The 21,721-nt window shown below is 34.8% G+C and overlaps 1 protein-coding gene and 1 pseudogene across 1 annotated transcript; one reads left to right on the forward strand and one right to left on the reverse strand.

Annotated features, from left to right (window-relative positions):
• Positions 1-2,674: 2,674 nt before the first annotated feature.
• On the reverse strand, positions 2,675-3,672 carry LOC127080474 (calcium-transporting ATPase 4, plasma membrane-type-like; annotated as a pseudogene).
• A 13,692-nt stretch (positions 3,673-17,364) lies between these two features.
• Positions 17,365-18,231, forward strand: LOC127080476 (uncharacterized). The gene has a single exon (XM_051020793.1). It carries the CDS (start codon positions 17,365-17,367, stop codon positions 18,229-18,231), a length of 867 nt encoding a protein of 288 aa, XP_050876750.1.
• Positions 18,232-21,721: the final 3,490 nt, after the last annotated feature.

Here is a 21,721-nt window from a genome sequence, read left to right on the forward strand (position 1 = left end):
TGGAGCCCGACTGCCAATCACTGGACTTACATCAGCATCCGAACCAAAACACACACAAAAAGAAAAGGAAAGGTGCCCGGAGTGGTCTCGCACGACCACCTGCCTACATACCTCGTCTGGAACAAGGATCAGGGCGATGTAGTTCCCCTTCATAGGGATTGCCATCTGAACATGGACTTACAAAAGGAGGACACCAGTTGTGTCAAAGGAGAGTGGGCAATATGTTCATGTCCTAGCAGTAGGTGTCGCAGCTCGCTGAATCGAGTCTTAGGCAGTTACCTCTTTGCAATAGAACGGACTACATGCCACAAGATCGGAGACGCTCGGAAAGGTCTAGAAGTGGGGAAGCTCTGCCCTAAAGTTGTCATGCAATATGTACTTAAGTGTTAGGATTTACAAATGGGAATATCTACCTAATGTTAGCATGCAAAGGAATATGGGGATTCTAACTATGTTATCATACAAAAGGATATGGGAATCCTACCTATGTTATCATACAAAGGGTTCTATCTAATGGGTGCTACCTAATCGGAACAAGAATCGACGAATGGAGCAAGGAGAAGTGTTAGGGATAAAGGTAGATGGCGATGCATGAAGCAATCGACTTACAAGGTTGATGGCGATGCATAAAGCAATCGACTTACAAGGTTGATGGCGATGCATAAAGCAATCGACTTACAAAAGGGTGGATGAATACGTGCTGGTTCTGTTAGGTTTTGAAAAATGATTACTCGACGTTGGATCGAGGTTTTGGTCTTGTTTTGAAATGGTTATCGAATGTTCGTTTTATTTCTTGTATTAACAGATGAATAAAGAATGAAAGAATATTATACATTTCATGGGAGAGGGATACATTTGTTATGAATGGGGGTTGTCATGGCAATCAAACAATATAAATATATGCCTCATACATCATACAAGTAGGCAACGGTCAATCAGACAGTAAGATATTTAAACAAGTATATGGTCAAATCAAATAATCAAAGAAAAGAAATGAATGAGCATTAAACAACGTGTAAGTGTAAGGGAACCGGCTCATTGTAAGAAAGCCCAAGAGTAAGCTATGTGAGGTTGATGGCGATGCTTAAAAAGCAATCGACTTACAAGGGTGTAAAAATGGGCTCGATGTTAAATCGAGAAAAATATGATTTTTTGTAATTTTAAAATGGTTTTGAATGAATGATGAAGTTAAAAGAAAACAAAGTTTGCATTATTAACAAATGAAACTATGAGTGCAATAAAATTATAATACAACATAAACATGGAAAAAATGAATGCTAAAGAAAGGAAATGTTATATATGGGTATCGAACCCACTACCTCGAGGAAGGCAAGACAAACCTTCCTCCACTTGGCCATGGACCGCTAGTTGTTACTGTAACAACGACTCAAATACATAACCAAAATAATAAATGGGCCCTGAATGTTTCTAAGGTCCAACAGGATGTAATAAGCTAAAAAGAAGTGAACGTGCGGTCGCCCCATAAAGCCCAAAAGGGGGGACGGATCCAAACCGGGTTATCCGGATCCACAGGCTCGATCCAGTTTAACCCTTCACCTTCCACAGGAAAAGGTGTTATCCACGGTAGCCTTAACTTAACAGAACGAAAAGGAACAAATGAGATGTTCCCCTCCACCTCAAACCTTCTCTCCTCACTCTGATACATTCATATAAAACCTCTCTATCAAAGAAAGAAAAACAATTTTCCTCACCCTAACCGATACTCAACCTCAAAAAGAACAGTGATTCACAGTTATGAAAGAAAAAGGAAGATATACACACATTTACGAAACCGAAAATGAGATGAAGAAAGAGCGAGAAATGTACCGGATTGTGAAGTTTTGGGAGCAAGTCAATAGGATAAGTGCTTCTCGAACCTTCTTTGGTTCTTCGCAGTCACGGCTCCCTTGGTTATCGTGGCGTTTGTGGTGTTTGTGAGGAAACGATTTTGATGGAGCTCAAAGCTTGTTCAGAAATTCACAATGAATCCCAGTGGCTTCGTAACAGAAACTTGGTATGAGTCTCCTTTTCAAATCTCTAGGGTTTCTTTTTTGAAGTTTTTTTTCGCCGCTCAATCCTCTCCTCTCTACTGATTCCTCCTTCTCACTATTTATCCTCCACGCATTTTAGGGTTTTTGACATCAAAAGAGGTCTCTGCAGAATCCCTTTTGATGTGCTCAGTCAGGATTGGCCTTACTTGATGCTAAATCAGAACCGGTAAACTGCACTCATGCTTTCTCTTCGTTTTTTGTCTGGATGCCAAATTGGGAACCCTTGAATTCTAAGCTTTACTGGCTATTATGTGTTACTACAGTGAATTTCTTGTAATTTCCAGCTAATTCAATTGTGTTACTGCAGTGAATTTCTATTGCCACTACACTCGGTTGGTTTGTGAATGAATGAAAAGGATTTTGACTGGCCGTTGTAGGTTAGGCTTTTAAGTGGAACTGGTTTATTGGCCTAAGTGATGACCTGTTGAACAGGTTTTTCTTCTTAATACCAACTTGGTCAATGAATTGAATTTTGTGAATGAGTTTGGTGAAGTTCTAAGTGTGAATTGCCATTACATGGAATTAGGTTAGTCACCTATTGAAACTGTTACAGGTTATGACAATTTGTAGGTTTAGATTGATGGCTTGTCAAATCCCAATTCTGCTTAACATAATGCTTGTGATTACTTGTGATGTCCATTGTTGTTACCACATTTGATCTGCTTCTGTCCATGTTGATGCAGGTTTGGAGCAGCTCCAGTGATGCTTGCAGAAACGAAGTTAGCAATTAGAGCAACAACATTGACAGTTAACTGAAACTGCACAAATTTTTGAATGTTTATGTATATGGCCTGTCCCCATTTGGCAACTTTGACAATGGTAGTGAAGTTGTCATCCATTATAATCACATCAGCATTTTCTTTGGCAACCTCAGTTCCAGTAATGCCCATGGCTAGCCCAATGTCTGACTCGTGCAGTGCAGGAGCATCGTTTGTTCCATCACCAGTAACAGCTACAACCTCCTCAAACGAGTTACCAAGGTATTCTTGTCAAGAGGTAAGGATCGTGCCATTACCTGAATTCTTGGTATGATATCCTTCACTTGTTCCGGAGACAAATTGCGAAATTCTGGTCCTTCTATGGCTATACCACCCTCAGTAAGTATACCACATTCTCTAGCTATAGCCTTAGCTGTATTTATGTTATCACCAGTGACCATGCGGACAGATATTCTAGCTGCTAAACATTTTTGAACAACTTCCTTAATTCCAGGGCGCACAGGATCTTTGATTTCCACAATGGCTATCAGAGTATATCCAGTTTCAGGGATGTTGTTTTCTCCTTGTGTTTCATCTATATCTTTGACAGCCAAACAAAGAGTTCTCAAAGCTTCATTGGCAAATCCGTCTATAGTGTCATTCACAATCTTGGCTTTCTCTTGAGGAAGATCGACCGTTGTTCCATTATTATCAATGATTTTATCACACATTTTCAACACTATTTCTGATGCACCTTTGCAGAAAGTTCGGACCCTTCCATCAGGAAGACCTACGAGCACAGACATCCTCTTCCTGTCGGAATTGAAAGGTTCAACCTTAAGTATCTTACAGGATCTACGTTGTGCGTCAAAATCACCGCCTGAAACCAAGCCAAATTCCAATATTGCTGATTCTGTTGGTGTTCAGTTATATTATCCTTTCTCGTCTCTTTCTTGCAGTAATAAATGTTGTCTAACAGCTTTGATTTCTGTGCAGTTTTAATTGCATTTTAATGCAATGTAAAAAAGAAGATGTAGAGACATCATATATCTGTTTTTGTTTGGCGCCGAATGGGACATACAAACAGTGAAAAATATCAATTGAAGTTTGTATAATCTATGCTGTCCCTTGAGCAAACGAGAGAGGTTTTTTTTCTTTTTAGTGATTCTTGCTAGCTGGCCATTTATCCTTTCCAGGGTTGGTGTTTATCTGGTGATGCAGCAATAGCTCAGGTTCCTTGAACCTTGATCCAATGGTTCAGGTGCTGCACTATGGAGACTTTGTGTATTGCTTCTGTTATATCCCGGTTTTGACTTGGCTTCATGGCATGTTTTGTGGTTTACAGCAAGGTCTTGCAGTGCTGAATTGGTTTTGCAGGCTGCTGATGCTTGGCGGCAGGACCATGGCTGCTGCAGGATTTGGTATGCCTTGCAAGTCGTATTTGCTCATGTTTAGACTACAAGTTAATGTCCAATGTGGTGGCTTGCTCAGGATGCGGTCTGCTACAGGTCTAAGCCATGTGTGCATGCAATAAACAGGAAGTATATTACCACATATCACCATGGATTTTGAAACAAATGCAAGATGCAAGTCCAATATTGTCATGGCTTTGGAATATCAGACTAGGATGGGAAGTTCTTGGGGTTTGGAATAGGAAAGAACTTAAGTTGACTTTGGTCCAAGTTGACTAAAAAGTCAATTATTGACCAAAGTCAACACTTGGTCAACATGTACTTTTTGGCTTTTTGTATATAACAGACATATTGTGGATGATAATGGATGGGATTTATGGTTTTAGGATGAAAATTTAGGGTATTAGGGATTTGGGTTGACTTTGGTCAAAGTTGACCAAAAAGTCAACTGTTGACCAAAGTCAACAATTGGTCAAAAGTGTCAATTTGTTTATTATTTTTTTTTTGTATTGACTCATATGTACTGGTTTAAAATGACATGAAAAAGATTGGAGGTTGTTTTCACAATTGGCTTGAATGTTTGACTCTTGAGAAGAAGATAACTTGACTGATAATGTGTATGAACAAAACCATGAAATAAGACCATAAGGTTATAGTATCCATGAACCAATAACATGACTGGCAAGTGGTTTGAAACACAAGAAACCTGGTTGTTCAGATGACCCAGACCATAGAGGTATCCACAATCACAACACCATGACTTTGGATCAAAAACCACTCCTCATATAAAACCAACATAAGGTTAGGCCAAGCATGCCAAACAAACATAAAAATTTAGGAGCAAAATCGGGGTATGACAGTAGTATGTAATATATGTCTAGACAAACTTGATTTCCTTATTTAATTCCCTTAATCCATATCAAGCGTCGAAATTGGAGCTAATAAATTGCCCCCCAATAATGTTATTTTTGACACATCGAAGAAAAAGACATTTTTTGAGATCATGGTTCGACGCCCTCAAATAATTCTTGCATAGCTTTGATGCCACTAATGCTCCAACGTTGCGAAAACTATTCATCTTTTTCCTATCTGGCATATGACGTCAGAATCATCATTACCCTTTTTCAACATGTCTTTTCAACTCATGCGTGAATCTTTTTAATCATCACGTTTCCTAGACCCTAGGAGATCGTGAGAATTAAGCCTTAATTACCACCACCCCACTATGCAATCCTGGAGAGACACGTGTCCCACTTGTTTGTCGACCATTAATGCTGATTTGAATCGTTTTTTCTCCCATAAAACCCTATAAAAAGCACATTCCTCACTAATTCCACCTTTTTACGCTTTCTAAAACTCTCAAGTCCTCCAACTCTTCATCTTCTTCAAAACAAACTAAAAAAAACCCAAATTTTCTCTCTTCAAACCTTTAACAAAAAATGGCTACTTCAAGCAAAGTCTCCAAAGAAACAACCAAAACTGCCAAGGTTTCTGTCAAACACACGGAGGCCCCCAAAAAGATCTCGGATCTCCCTCCTTTTTCCACACTTCCTGGCCCAGTGATGATGGGCAACCAATAATACATTCCTGAACCAAGAATTGAAGAACATCGAAGAATTTTTGAATCTCAGGTACTCGTTCTCATAACTGTCTTTGGAAAAAATCATGATTTGTTTGGACCTTTACCCAATCTGAATATTGAACCTAGCAGACTTAGGGACTTTTTCCCCACTTATCATAAATGTAAACCAATAGACAAAGCAAAAAGACTTAGGGTTGAAAGGGATACTACTGCTAAGGAAACCCAATCTTTAACAGATGAAACTATAGACTTATGGTTTATGAATAATGGCTTTAGAGTCTTTAGAGCAACCCCCTCATTTAAAGACCCAACTAACTATCTAAACTGGTTAAACAAGATAGAAAAAACTAAATCTCAAACCTAAAAGGACATAGGAATTTATGACTTAATCATGTTGTCGAAGGTAGAACTAGATTACACATCTCATATGACATGAACTTATAAACCATCTTATTATGTTTGTGTATTTAAAACTATTATTCGTTGTTGTATGTGTACTAGTAGTGTGTAGTGTGTTGTGAAAAAAAACTATGATCTGACATAAAAACTAAAATTACTACCAAATGACTATGTTAGTATGTGGTAATGTGTTAATATGTAAACAAATGTTCGGAAACTCCAATAGTGTGTATATATTTAGCACAGAGTAATTATATAGTGCATTAATTTGGTAGTTTATACATCTATCTGAAAATATTTCACATTTGATAAGTTTTAGAATCCAAATTTTTCACATTTGATTTTATATACATGCATTTGTTGAAATTGAAAATTAGATTGTGTAATACTCAACCTAATGCATTCGATATATTTTAAATGAGTAATGCGTTTTGATCATAATTAGTTTCCATGCATTTATGTAATTTGAGTTTTTTCTAAGTTGTAGGTAAAGACGAAAATGCACTTCCGTATTTGTTTAAAGTTTGATTTTCTAGAAATACGGAAGTGCAATTTTGTATTACGTGTGTCTGTATTGTTTGGCTTGATTTTCAATGTGCTTCATTTGAGTTTGATTTTTTCTACTTTGTATGGCTTGTCTAGTTTAATTATAGGTAACATGGCTAACAACCATGAATAACTAGGGATCGACAGAGTGTCCCAATATGCATCTATTCGCAGGCAAATAGTCTGACCTTCACGACCATCAATCAATGTTAATTGCTATGATACAAATGCGAAAACTTCTAGGGCCCACACATCTCCGACTCTATTTTCCCGGAGGAGGAAGGTTTCATCTCCTAATTCCCCATAAACCCCAACAGTCAGGTTGATACACCTATTCTCCATGTAGTCGTTCCTAAGGAGTTTGAAGTAGGTGTATAACACCCTAATTCTCTGACTCAAAATTTAGTAAAATAATTCAATTTTAATTCAACACTTAGAGTGTCACGCATGTTTCACCAAACATAGAAACCAACAAAATGTTAGAAATTGGGTATGATAATCCTGGATAACTTCGAAGAATCGTGTTCGTACACTTTCCGAACAAAGTATTTCGACCCTATTCTTGCCTGGGTTCACGAAATCTTTGTGGGGATAATTCTTGAAGAACAATTTATTTCTGGCAAAGAGAGATGTTCAGGAATGTAGAGAGAAAGTTTGATTTCGTTATCACTTTTCAAACTGAGGCCAAATGACTCCTTATATAGGAGATGAATAACAGAAACCGAAAAGACGCAACTGTTCAGAAACGGTTACGTCGGTTGGGAAAGGATTCGAAATTCAAAAGAAAATTTTGAACGTTGGAACCCCGTTTCAATTATTCGCATTCAATTATACGTTGACTCGACGAGCGTGCACTCCGCACTACCCCTAACTCGTTTCCAAGCTTTAACGCATAATTGCATCGGCCTATAATAAATCACATTACTACTAAAATACATTGATGATACTAAAATCACCAATAAATCCCCCCCATTTTAGTGTAATCCTTGATTTACTCAGTATATACAATTATATATACAAGGGTATAACACACAGGTATAACGATCAAACAAATGCATAAATGAAAATGTCTTGCGATTGAATTTTCATCTTAGTACAAATACACATTCCAAATACTCGAAAATCGGGGTGTCATAGCGATTGAACCCGTCAATCCATTTGAGTGTCTGAAGATATAGTACACATATGTTTCTTACAATACTCTACTATTCATACTTGACACTTTACAAGCCATGTGTCCTTATCCATTAATAAGCATATAGGAAGCCAAGTCCAAGCTTCTTGAAGCGGCAAAACTTCATGCTCACATAGGTGATTCTTTTAATCTTGCACCTGCATTTGCAATTTTCCAAAAGAACCATTAAGAAGATATAATTCAACCTAACCATCACTTGCAGGTCTGAGCACATACCTTGGGAAGATAAACACAATTGCTCCAATCTCTAACTATGATCTTTCCACATTGAATTCTGCTTCTAATATTGTATTAGAAGGGAATTGGGTATACCATAGCTAACAGATTTAAATGGACTTTAATCCCATCCCAATTACCGACTTCTTCACTAAGTCTCTAGCTAACCCCTTCGTCAAGTGGTCAGCTAAGTTTTGTTGCGACCGAACAAACTCAATAGATATCACCCCATTCATGATTAATTCCCTAATCATACTATGTCTAACACCCAAATGTCTAGACTTTCCATTGTATATTTGACTATAAGCTTTAGCCAATGTGGCAGTACTATCACAACAGATAGAAATTGGTGATATCGGTTTAGGCCATATCGGAATCTCATATACCAAATTCCTTAGCCATTCCGCTTCTTTACCAGCAGCAGCTAATGCTACAAACTCAGATTCCATTGTGGAACCAGTTATACATGTTTGCTTCTTGGAAGCCCATGAGATGGCACCTCCCCCAAGCAAGAACACCCATCCACTTGTAGAGGATGAATCTTCAGCATTATTTATCCAACTAGCATCCGAATAACCCTCTAACACCGAAGGAAATCCCATATATGACAATCCATAATTTATTGTACCCTTCAAGTACTTGAATACCCTAGTTATCGCATGCCAATGATGTCTACTAGGATTACTAGTAAATCTGCTCAACTTTCCAACCGCATAAGCAATATCCGGTCTAGTGTTAATCATAGCATACATCAAAGAGCCTATAGCTTTTGAATATTCGAGTTGATCTACAGGTTTACCTGTATTTGGCATAAGCTTTTCTCCCGGATCCATGGGAGTACTTACTGGAGAACAACTTTCATAATTGAACTTCTTGAGTATTTTCTCAATGTAATGAGATTGCGTAATTACAATCCCCTTATTCTCCCGTTTAATCTTAATACCAAGAATAACGTCCGCTTCTCCCATATCCTTCATGGAGAACCTTGATGACAAGAAATTCTTCGTTTTATCAACTTGATTTTGGTCGGTGCCAAAGATCAACATGTCATCAACATATAAACAAATGAAAACTCCTTTACCGGAAGTATCAAATTTGCTATATACACATTTGTCAGCTTGGTTTAGAATGAAACCATTAGACAAGACAACCTCATCAAACTTTTGATGCCACTGCTTCGGAGCTTGTTTCAGCCCATACAATGACTTAATTAGCTTACACACTTTATGCTCATTACCAGGCATTACAAATCCTTCAGGTTGCTTCATATACACTTCTTCCTCCAAATCACCATTCAGAAATGCTGTTTTGACATCCATTTGATGAATCACTAGATTATGAATAGTCGCCAAGGCAATCAACAATCTAATAGTAGTGATACGGGCAACAGGAGCATAGGTATCGAAATAATCAATCCCTTCCTTTTGTCTGAAGCCTTGGATAACTAATCTAGCTTTAAACTTGTCAATTGTACCATCGACTTTCATCTTCCTTTTGAAGATCCATTTGCAACCCAATGGTTTGCAACCTGGTGGTAAATCAGATAATACCCAAGTATTATTTTCCATGATAGAACCAATCTCTTCGTCAATTGCTTCTTTCCAAAAAGCAGAATCTCGAGATTTTACAGCTTCATCATACGTTCTTGGATCCTCCTCTATATTATAGCAATAATAGTATTGAGTGTCAATCTGATCCTTTGATCCCTCAACTAAATATAGTTGAAAATCAGATCCATAAGATCTAGATTTTCTAGCTCTTTTGCTCCTACGAGGTTCAAGTGTCTCACTTGGCACATCATTTGAATGATCATCATTTAGAGATTCATCTGAATTAGGTATAGAGTCCTTTGGTCTAGGTATAGAAGAGAAACAATTCTCATCAAATATGGCATCTCTCGATTCTATAATCGTGTTAATAGAAATCGAGTCATTAGGTTCTATAACATAAAACCTATAGGCCTTGGAGTGCTCAGCATATCCAACAAAGATGCAAGCTACACCCTTTTCACCCAAAGTTTTCCTTTTTGGGTCCGGGAGTCTAACCACGGCCCTACAACCCCAAACACGTAGAAATGTTAAGTTGGGTCGTTTCTTATACCAAAGTTCATATGGGGTAGTCTTGTTCCTTTTATTAGGAACCCTATTTAACAAATAGCAAGCCGTTAACATAGCTTCTCCCCAAAACCCTTCACTCAAACCAGAGTAAGATAACATGGCATTCACCATTTCCTTAAGCACTCTATTTTTCCTTTCAGCCACACCATTTTGTTGAGGTGTATATGGTGTCGTAGTCTAATGAATGATTCCTACGGATTGGAAAAATACAGGATCATAATATTCACCACCTCTATCTGTACGTAATGTTTTAATCAACACATTCTGTTGCACTTCAACTTCAGTTTTATAAATTTTGAATTTATCTAAGGATTCGTCCTTAGCGTGCAGCAAATAAACATAGCAGAATCTAGATGCATCATCTATGAAAGTGACAAAATATTTTTTATGTCCTAATGATGGAGTAGCATGCAAATCACATAAATCACTATGTATCAACTCAAGAATGACAGATTTCCTTGTTATACTTTTAAAAGGTTGCCTAGTGATCTTTGTTAACATGCAAGTTTTACAATTTTCTACATTTTTATCAAAAACAGGAATTAAATCATCTTTAGACATTTCATGCATTCTTTTATAATGTACATGTCCTAGACGAGCATGCCATAACGATGAATTGATAACATTCGAAGAGGACATAAATACAGAGCCAGAATCATTAGGAACTCCATTCAAATTCATCATAAACATACCATTATTATAATATCCAAATCCTACAAACACACCAGACTTCGATAAAACATATTTATCGGATTCACACACTTGCTTGTATCCAAGCTTATTTAATACAGGACCAGAAATTAAATTCTTACGTAGTTTAGGAACATACAAAACATTAAACAAAGTAATAGTCTTTCCAGAACTGAATTCTAGCACCACGTTTCCTTTGCCTTCAACGGGAGCGAAGTGATCATCTCCCATGTAGAGGACAGAACCATCTTCCACTGGAACAAGAGTCTTGAACCAGAAACGATCCTTGCAAACATGTGTTGTAGCGCCAGAATCAATCCACCACGCGATAGCATCATCCTGCACATAGAATGCTTCAGAATTTAGTGAAACCGAATGTTTAATCAAACTATTCAAATCACGAATTGATTTCTGACCTTGGTTTTCGGATTGGTCCTTAGACCCCTTTCCTGAACCACTTGCATTCGCGTTATCATGCTTTTTGCCGGAACGACAATCCTTCTTGAAGTGGCCTGTTTTGCCACACTTCCAGCATTCTAGTTTCGGTTTCTTGTTAGCACCGAAACTGCCCTTATTGTTCTTGAAAGCACGCTTTTTTCCTTTGTTTTTGTTGTTACCGTTCTTACCACCCTCTTCGACCATATTAACCGAGGGTCCAGCAATTTCTTTGCCTTTTCCTTTGTCATCCTCCTGCGCTCTTAGAGATTCTTCTATGCGCAAGTGACTTCCAAGTTGGATCAAAGACAGTTCGTCTTTTCCATGCTTCAGATTGTGTTTGAAATCCTTCCACGAAGGAGGCAACTTGTCTATGATGCTTGAGACAGATATTGTTTCATCCATCTTCAATCCGTGTTGTGTGAACTGTCCAAGGATTCGGAGGAGTTCATTGAATTGTTCCATGACAGACCTCGATTCAACCATTTTGTAATTGTTGAAATCGGTTACCAGAAACTTTTTACTGGATGAGTCCTCTGCCATGTACTTGGATTCGAGACAATCCCACAATTCCTTTGCAGATTCTATGTTTTGATAAATATCAAATAAGGGATCAGACATACCGTTAAGAATGTGCCCTCTGCATATGTAGTCGTCGTTCTCCCATTTTGATCTACGTCTCAGATTTTCAACTGTGTCTTCCTCCAGAAGTTCTGGAATCGGTGTAGACAGGACATGCACCACCTTCAACGTTGTCAACATGAAATGCATCTTCTTCTGCCAACGCCTGAAGTCTTGTCCTTGAAACTTGTCCAATTTTCCGAAGTTTGTAGTCATCTCCTTGACGGTGATTCCTCCAGCCATGATTATCGGAAAATACTTTGTTCGTTTGTTAGAAATTGGGTATGATAATCCTGGATAACTTCGAAGAATCGTGTTCGTACACTTTCCGAACAAAGTATTTCGACCCTATTCTTGCCTGGGTTCACGAAATCTTTGTGGGGATAATTCTTGAAGAACAATTTATTTCTGGCAAAGAGAGATGTTCAGGAATGTAGAGAGAAAGTTTGATTTCGTTATCACTTTTCAAACTGAGGCCAAATGACTCCTTATATAGGAGATGAATAACAGAAACCGAAAAGACGCAACTGTTCAGAAACGGTTACGTTGGTTGGGAAAGGATTCGAAATTCAAAAGAAAATTTCGAACGTTGGAACCCCGTTTCAATTATTCGCATTCAATTATACGTTGACTCGACGAGCGTGCACTCCGCACTACCCCTAACTCGTTTCCAAGCTTTAACGCATAATTGCATCGGCCTATAATAAATCACATTACTACTAAAATACATTGATGATAGTAAAATCACCAACACAAAATATAATCATTTGAATTAATCAGCATAAACAATAAAGTTTGACATATAACTTCTCAATGGCAAATGAATAACAAAGTGGTTCAACAACTTCAATGTGAATAAGACATGTAACAACGAAATATAGACAACATGTCCCTAGTGCTACATATTAGATCGACTCCACTAAAAACCCGAACAATAAATAACTAAAGACGCCTTAATATCGTCCTCTAGCTCAAGTTGCTACTCCTCTTCCTGATTTTCTGTACTCCAAAGAAGCATATACACCACAACAAACAAACAAGGTTGAGAATATGCTCAAATATATTAATGGTGCAAAAGATAGAAAGGGTATCATATTCACACAAATCAACAAACATGTCACATATTCACAATAACGAAACAATTCACAATACTTTTATGTATGTAATATGACCAACAATCTCGACTCAATGCATGTGGTACCAATTAGGACATATAGGTATGTTAATGATTTTCGTCCATACTTGCTCCCGGTCCCCTCTTTTGAACTAGAGCCCACCATAATCGTCATTGATCCCCACTACTGAATCAATAACGCTTCACTGATCCCATTACTGAAATCAGCTACTAGCTCCTGGTCCCCACTTCAGAACTAGAGCTCAATATAGTGATGTCATTGATGCCCATTACTGAATCAGTAACACTTCACTGATCCCATTAGAGTAAACCCCCATCCCCCTCTCCTTTACCTTAATTTCCAGCAAGAATAATCTTTGGCTACAACTTATTCCTCTCTCTCAAACCCTTGTTTTTCTTCTTCTCACAATTTACTCTTTCTCCTAATTTCCTCCAATTCCACAAAGCTCCACTAAGCATCCTTATTAATATTAATCCAATTTTCAGATTTTTAACCATTTCACTCTTCCCCCAACTTATTCTTATTTTCACCTCATTCCCTTATTTTTCCAATAATCCTAATTACCACCAAAATCTCATGAATTACCTAAGGTTCTAAATAATTATCACAAAAATATCCATAAATCTCACAAAAATATCCAAGCACACCAATAATTAAATAAAAATAATAAATCATATAAATTCACAAATACTAAAAAACAAATAAGCAAAAGCAAATTAACATTCAACTAAATTATTAATTGAAAATTCAGGGCATTACAACTCTCCTCCACTTAAAGAATTTTCGTCCTCGAAAATTACTTGAAGGAAAAAACTTTGGATAAGACTTTCATCCGACTCTTGAGCTCGCACGTCACACTCCCACCAGCAGATTCTCCCCACACTATCTTCACTAAAGCAATTTCCTTGCCTCTTAAGTGTTTCACTTCATTATCCTCAATCTGTAAAGGTGATGCCTCAACAGTCAAGTTCTCTCTAAATTGCACTCTAAATTGCACATTATTCAATTGGATCACATGAGACGGATCAAGAATGTATATGTAACCCACCGAGAAAAAGTAGTTTCATACCCCATGTATTTTGTTAGCAGGCAAGAAACTGCAAGTATATCTATCATGTAGGTAGCACATGTACAAGTGACCACAACCGTTGTGTTTTGTATTTTTAGGTTGGATTGATTTTATATGACTCCACCAATGTATTTTCTTTCACTTTTGTTTTATTGTAAATCTTGCACTGAGGTAGTTTAATCAATTGCAATTCCAAAAAGCCACTTCTGAAAACTAAATTGTATAAATTATATATTAATTTATAAATACTTAATATGATATTTGCATTTGTATTAATTTATAAACTAAGTTGTAGGGAAATACGAAAAATTCACTTCCGTATTTGTTCAAAATTTGATTTTTTAGAAATACGGAAGTGCAATTTTGTATTATGTGTGTCTGCATTGTTTGACTTGATGCTTCATCTGAGTTTGATTTTTTCTGCTTTGTATGGCTTGTTTAGTTTAATTATAGGTAACATGGCTAACAACCATGAACGACTAGGGATCGGTAGAGTGTCCCAACATGCATCTATTCGCAGGCAAATAGCCTGAGCCTGACCCTCACGACCATCAATCAATGTTAATTGCTTTGATGCGGATGCGTAAACTTCCAGGGCCCACACATCCCCGACTCTATTTTCTCGGAGGAGGAAGGTTTCATCTCCTAATTCCCCATAGACCCCATCAGTTAGGTTGATACACCTACTGTCGATATATATCCTTTACGGTCCACCTCTCTTACCTGGGACGTCAACCATACATTATTCATTATATAAATTGAAATAATTATATAGAGATAAGGATCATGCCAAGAAGAAATACGATAAGACATTTGATGGATTTGACACTCAACCTAAGTATCTAGATAATAAGTATAACCTGAAAGGTTGCTATGATATTTCCAAAGTATTAACTTAATACGTATGGTTTAGAGTTGCCACAAGATGATTGAATAATCATATAGACTTGCATTGAGGAATGTCTAAGTCCATTGTCGTGCAGTATAAGATGTATGAGGTTGATCGGTCGCCTACAATCCCGACAGAGATTATTATTTGTCCATGATAGGCAAGACGAGGTTCTTGGCCTGGATCCTCAGGGATGATCGACTTATAACACCTGAACTCCACATGAATTTAGGTGGCGTAACTCTCGGTAATTGGGAGTATGTTGGTGGCATGTTGTCTTGTGATATTTGATCTTGGTAAATAGGATAAATATCCTTGTCAGTGTTTAATGGCTTGAGTCAGCATATAGTTTAGGGATGCATTAGAATAAACAGATATATACTAGAGTATGGGATAAAGATACGCTTGTTTAAATAATTATGGCTTTTCATATATATTACTATTTTACACCCTATTCCCACTTTTAAACTTGTACGTAAATCTTAGCCCTGTATTATTTTTGTCTTGCATTTTTGGATTGATCTATAATGATCAGGCGACAAGCTAGATCGGTCAGAAAGTAAGGATATGGAGTGACGAGTTATGATAACATCAAGACTAAAGGTTTCTAGTGTTTTGTCAAACGTTGATCACATCGCTACTACTCCGTAATATTATGTATAATCATTATAAGTGTCAGTCACGTTGGACTTAGGAGGTCATTTTTGTTATGTTTTCTTTTGGTTTTCTTCATGTACTTTTCTTTTAAGTTTTATCTATGTGGCAAAGCTACTAGTCTTAACAGTGTCAAGCTTTATGTAAAATATATTGGAAGCATATATATATATATATATATATATATATATATATATATGTGAAGTAGTATGTTTTAACGAATTCAATCTTGTTATTTAAAAGTTTCAAATTTTCCGAATTTTTTTATAAATATTTCTAAATTTTAATTAGTATTTCACTAATGGGACATAGGTTGTCTTTTATATATATATATATATATATATATATATATATATATATATATATATATATATATATATATATTATTAGTCTAAAATAAAAATAAAATCTTTTATAGGATTCTAATTTTCATGTTGATTTTCACTTTTCAGGATCAAGTTTGATTTGATGTTCAAAGACTTTTGAAATAAATTGATTCAAATTTAAGTTGAAGGTTAAAAATCAACATTAGGTACTATTGTTTCATTTCTTTGATTGCTTGAAATGTTGCCTAGAAAACAATTGTCTGTTTATCTAAATTGAAAAAGAAAGAAACTAATTGAAATTGATAATAAATCTCAAAAGGGTGTTATTCATAATTTTTTTTTGGAAAACACCCTATAATTTTTATTTCAAATGATGCAAATCAAGGTAATTTGAACCTTGAAGCTGAGAGTTTAGAGAATGAACAATTAAATAGGATTGATGATGAGCAAAATATTTTGGTTGAAAACAATGAAAATGAAGATGATGATGAATCTAAATTTTTTGATGATAAAGGTTATAATAATGAAAATGAACATATTCCTGTTTTTGTTGATGAATAACCTAACAAGTCTATTCTATAGAATAACCTTAGTAATGACTTAAGATATGAATTACTAAGAAATGGTCCTAAAAGAGATGTGTCCATTGTTCGTAAAGATACTTTTGGTATGCATTTCTCATCATCATGTTATATCCATTATTGTTCTAATAGAGAAAAGCAAGATACAAATTGACTTGTTTATTCAAAAGAATTGGATAAAGTTTTTTGTTTTTGTTGTAAGTTATTTGGTATAAGTTGTAGAATGAATCGCTTAGAAAATGAAGGTTTTAATGATTGAAAACATATTTATGAAAGGCTTAAAGAACATGTATCAAGCGGTGCACACATGTCTTTCATGAGTAAATGGATTGACTTGCAAATTAGATTTAAGAAAAATGTAACAATTGATAAACATCTTCAAGAGCTTATAAGAAATGAAAAAATGAATTGGAAGGATGTCTTACTTAGAATAGTTTCTTGTTACTAGATATTTAGCTTAGAAAAATTTAGCATTTCGTGGAATAAATGAGATGATTAATGTGGAAAACAATGGAAACTTTCTTTCTCTTGTTGAAATGATTGTTGAATGGGATCCTGTCATGCAAAAATATTTTGAACATATAAGAATAATAAAATTCATTATCATTATCTTAGTCATAAGATTCAAAATGAATTGATTAACATGTTAGGTAATGAAGTCAAAAGTGCAATAGTTGAAAAAATAAAGAAGCAAAATATTTTCATGTGATTCTTGAGTGTACTCCTGATGTAAGTCATCAAGAACAAATGACTCTCATTATACGTTATGTGGATGTTTCTACAAGTCAAATAAAAATTGAAGAGTTTTTTGCAGAACTTTTGAAAGTCTATGACACAACATGTCAAAGATTGTTTGAGGAATTACAAAGTATATTGGAAACTCTTGGTTTAGATATTAATAATGTAAGAGGACAAGGATATGATAATGAATCTAACATGAAAGGTAAACATCAAGGTGTACAAAGAAAATTATTACATGTTAATCCTAGAGCATTATACACACCATGTGGTTGTCATAGCCTTAACTTGACACTTTGTGATATTACAAATTCTTGTACTAAAGCTAAAGAATTTTTTGGAGTGTTACAACGTATTTATACTATATTTTCTCATTCGAAAAAACATTGGAAAATTCATAGAGACAATGTGAAAGGTGTAACTATTAAACCATTGTCACAAACACGTTGGAAAAGTAATGTGAATAGTGTATATGCAATTAAATCTCAAACTTCAGATGTAAGAGAAACACCACTTCAACTAGTTGAACAAGATAATGATCCCAAAATTAATAGTAAAGTCGAATCTTTAGTAACTCATAGAATTGGAAACTTTGAATTTTTAGTAGCTATGATTATTTGGTTTGAATTGTTAACTGTTGTTAATGAAATTAGCAAAATTTTAAATAAAAAAAAAGACATGCGTATTGATGTGGTGATAGAACTAGTAAAAGGTTTGATCAAGTATTTGAAAAAATATAGAAAATCTAGATTTATAAATGTTAAGGCCCGTGCTAAAAAGATTAGAAATGAAATGGAGATTGAATGTGTGTTTATTCAAAAACGTGAAATTCATAGAAAACAACATTATGATGAAAATCCATCTCAACCCACATAACTGAGTGCTGAGTCTGCTGAAGAGTCTTTTCGAAATCACAATTTCTTATATATTATAGATCAAACAATTGGCTCACTTGATAGAAGATTTGAGCAGTATAGCACATATGAAAATATTTTTGGATTCTTTCTTAGTATTGAAAGGCTTAAATCATTATTTGATAGGGACTTGAAAACATGTTGTAAACCTCTTGAAACTGTTTAAAATATGACGATTCTCTTGACCTTGATGGTGAAATTTTGTTTGAAGAATTGAAAGTTATTAGAGAGGTTTTAACAGTTGAATCAAAATTAAGCTATATGATATTGAGTTCTTTAAAGACTTTTAATTGTTTTCCTAATGCATGCAAAACTTATAGAATAATATTGACTATTCCTATTAGTGTTGCATCTACTGAAAGAAGTTTTTCTAATTTAAAATTATTAAAATCTTATTTAAGATATACTATGTCACAAGATAGATTAAATAGTCTTGCGTTGATTTCAATTGAAAATAATTTTTTGAAGAACCTTGATTATGAATGAGTTATTAATGATTTATCTTCTTAATGAGATCCATCTAGAGACTCATATCAAGAAAAATGGAGAGTTTGTCGATGAATGCTCAAAAAACACTCAAGTAAGTTTTTTTTTTATATTTAGTCCTTTTATTTATTTCTTTTATGTACCTACCATATTTAAATTATGATAACATCTAACTTATTTATTTTTATAGGAGGAGTATGATAGACGACTTGCCCTTACTATATCGGAGTATCCTGAGTTACCTCCACAACCACTGAGATATCCTGTTGATCCTTGTCTAGATTTTCTGACTTGGTATGATGTTGCTCGTGAGAAAAGGAAAAATGGGAGAGTGTATGGTGTCGGAGGGTATGCCAAAATAATCAAACGGCGTGATAGGAGTTTCAGAATGAAACCTGCTGATGGAGAAGGAACATCACATCCACCTATATTAACCACTAATATGCTAGAAACTGTGAGAAATTTAGCATAGACTGAGGCAACATGTAAAGCAGCAGTAGGCAATGTAGAAATGGAAGAAATGAGGAGAAGGCGAGCAGAGATGGAGGAAGAATTGAGGAGGAAAACAACGGAGTATGAGGAAGCAATGCCGGTTGCAAATGAGAGCCCACAAATATTTGAACAATTTATGGCCTCGAATATGAGGAGGAGGATGGAGAATTTTGATTAAATTTGTTGAAATATGAAACTTTTAATATGTATTTTTAAATTTTATTTTTATTTTATCTTTAATCATGAATTATTTTTATTTTGGTGGATATGGATATAATTTATTTATATTTCACTTTTAATGCTAAAATATTTTATTTATTAATTTTGTTTTCTAATTTTATTTTATAAAATTTAAAATGCATATTTATTTATTATAATCGTATTATTATAATAATATAATGATAATACTTTTTTATATAATATTGTAAACATTAGCTAGTGGTTAATATCCACACAAATAATTAGCAATTTATGAAATGTATATGCATTAGCTAGGGGTTAAACTCCTCACTAATGTCTGACAAACTGAGCTAGGGGCTTTACCCCTCACAAAAAGCAAAATGTATATGCATTAGCTAGGGGTTAAACCCCTCACTAATGTCTGACACGTTTGTGCCCCTATTCTGTTCCTATGTCTGTTGTGTAGAAGGCTATAATTTATTGATGATATTTTGGGATGGCTTATCCCCTAACCAATTTTGCGAGGGGCATACTCTCTAGCAAATAATTTATGATGTCTGTTTAGCTAGAGGACATCTTCCCTCAGAAATTTTGTTTTGTAAAGGAGTTTTACCCCTAGCTAAAACGAATTTTCTTGTAGTGAGTCTTTGAAGAACAAGAGGTTCTTGGGCAAAGGAGTAGCGTTGCAAGGTGGACCACATTGGTAAATCTTGGGTTTCAACAACTGTGCGCTTGGAATTAACTTGACCTAGTGAAAACTTTGAAGAACAAGGGGTTTTGTTCAAAGAAGTAGCGCGATAACGACGAATTGAGGCAGCATTGTTGAGTACTTGATCAATCTTAATATATGGTTTTTGGAGGTGATTGCATTAACATCAAGCCTATGGTTTATAGGGTTAGAATGCTACATCTCTTGTATACACATTTGCAAAGTAAGATTTATTGCAATTATCTCAATTCGAATTCGAATTGAGGAAAAACGTACCCATATTGAGGTCGATTGGGAAACTGTCTAAATAAATCCTTGTGTACTCTCTCTATTTCTCGTTTTAATTTCAGTTTGCAAAGTGTCGATTGCATTGATCATTTGATCAAATTTGTTTGGATCATAATTTTGAAAATATTTTGAAACTTGTGTTATTATGTAGATCACAAATTATTTGATAGTGATTGGATTTTTAGAACAACAATAACAAATAGAATTCCAAACATTATTGATTGCACTCTAAGTGTTCGACAAATTGCTTAACTTGTTTTAGTGTGAATTTTTCATTGGAGATATACTTTACGTATAGCATTCAACTAGTTTTGATTAGTTGTTGTTAATCGATTAGTGAATCACTATCATATCATTGTCACAACTACACATATCCGAGCTTTTTGGTAGCAGATTGAATTATACGATTTTTGGTATGAGATATTTGTAACTTGCTTTCGTGCCATAAAAATTTTAAACTATTTTTTTCAAGTTTTTTAACTCGAGATTTTTTCACCCTCTCTAGATCTAGGCATATCGTCTAACAATTCTGTGAGATTTGATTGGAAAAAACAATTACCTCAACTATTAGGTTTTGAGAAATTTGGAGCGATTTTGTAACAAATTCGAAAGTTGAAGAAGCAACGAAGAAAAAGAAGAAGCTATTTTGAATGGTGAATAAGGAGAAGTTGCAATTTCGCGATTTTGATGAAAGAAAATGGTTGTGCAACGATGATGAAGGAGAATTGAAATAGTTTCAAAGGGTTTTTAGGGTTTGTAATACTATTTTTTTAAAATAAACTTTACCAGTTTGGTTAATTAATTATTGTAATTACTATTTACTATTACCTTCGTTTTTTATTATAAGTTGTTTTAAATTTTTCACACGTATTAAGAAAAGTAATGATTGTTGTATAAAAATGAGAAATTATAAGTATTTTAACAAAATTATCATTTATTAATGACAGAAAAAGATAAATTTACATAATTAAAAGGAGAGAAAATAATAAATTATTAAAGGTATAATAGAAAAAATAACACTAACTATTCATTGATAATGTAAAATGGTTTATATTATGGTACAATGTTTTTTTTTGCAAAACAACTTATAAAAAAAAAGCAGAGGGATTATTTTTTATATTTTGAAATGTGAGAGAAAAGATAATTAGAGATATCATTCTTATTTTTATTTATTTAAAAAATAATAATTTAATAATATAATAATGATAAAATACTCTTTTTTTCTCTTAACTATACCCTTGAGTTTAGATTGATCCCTTAATAATTTTCCGTATTAGATTCCTTCCTTAACTCTTAA

This window comes from Lathyrus oleraceus, chromosome 5, assembly GCF_024323335.1.
Source record: "Lathyrus oleraceus cultivar Zhongwan6 chromosome 5, CAAS_Psat_ZW6_1.0, whole genome shotgun sequence".
Classification (NCBI taxonomy): domain Eukaryota; kingdom Viridiplantae; phylum Streptophyta; class Magnoliopsida; order Fabales; family Fabaceae; genus Lathyrus; species Lathyrus oleraceus.

Bases quoted from the DNA above. Each gene is read 5' to 3' on its own strand.
- LOC127080476 (XM_051020793.1), top strand. From the start codon at position 17,365: ATGACTCTCATTATACGTTATGTGGATGTTTCTACAAGTCAAATAAAA.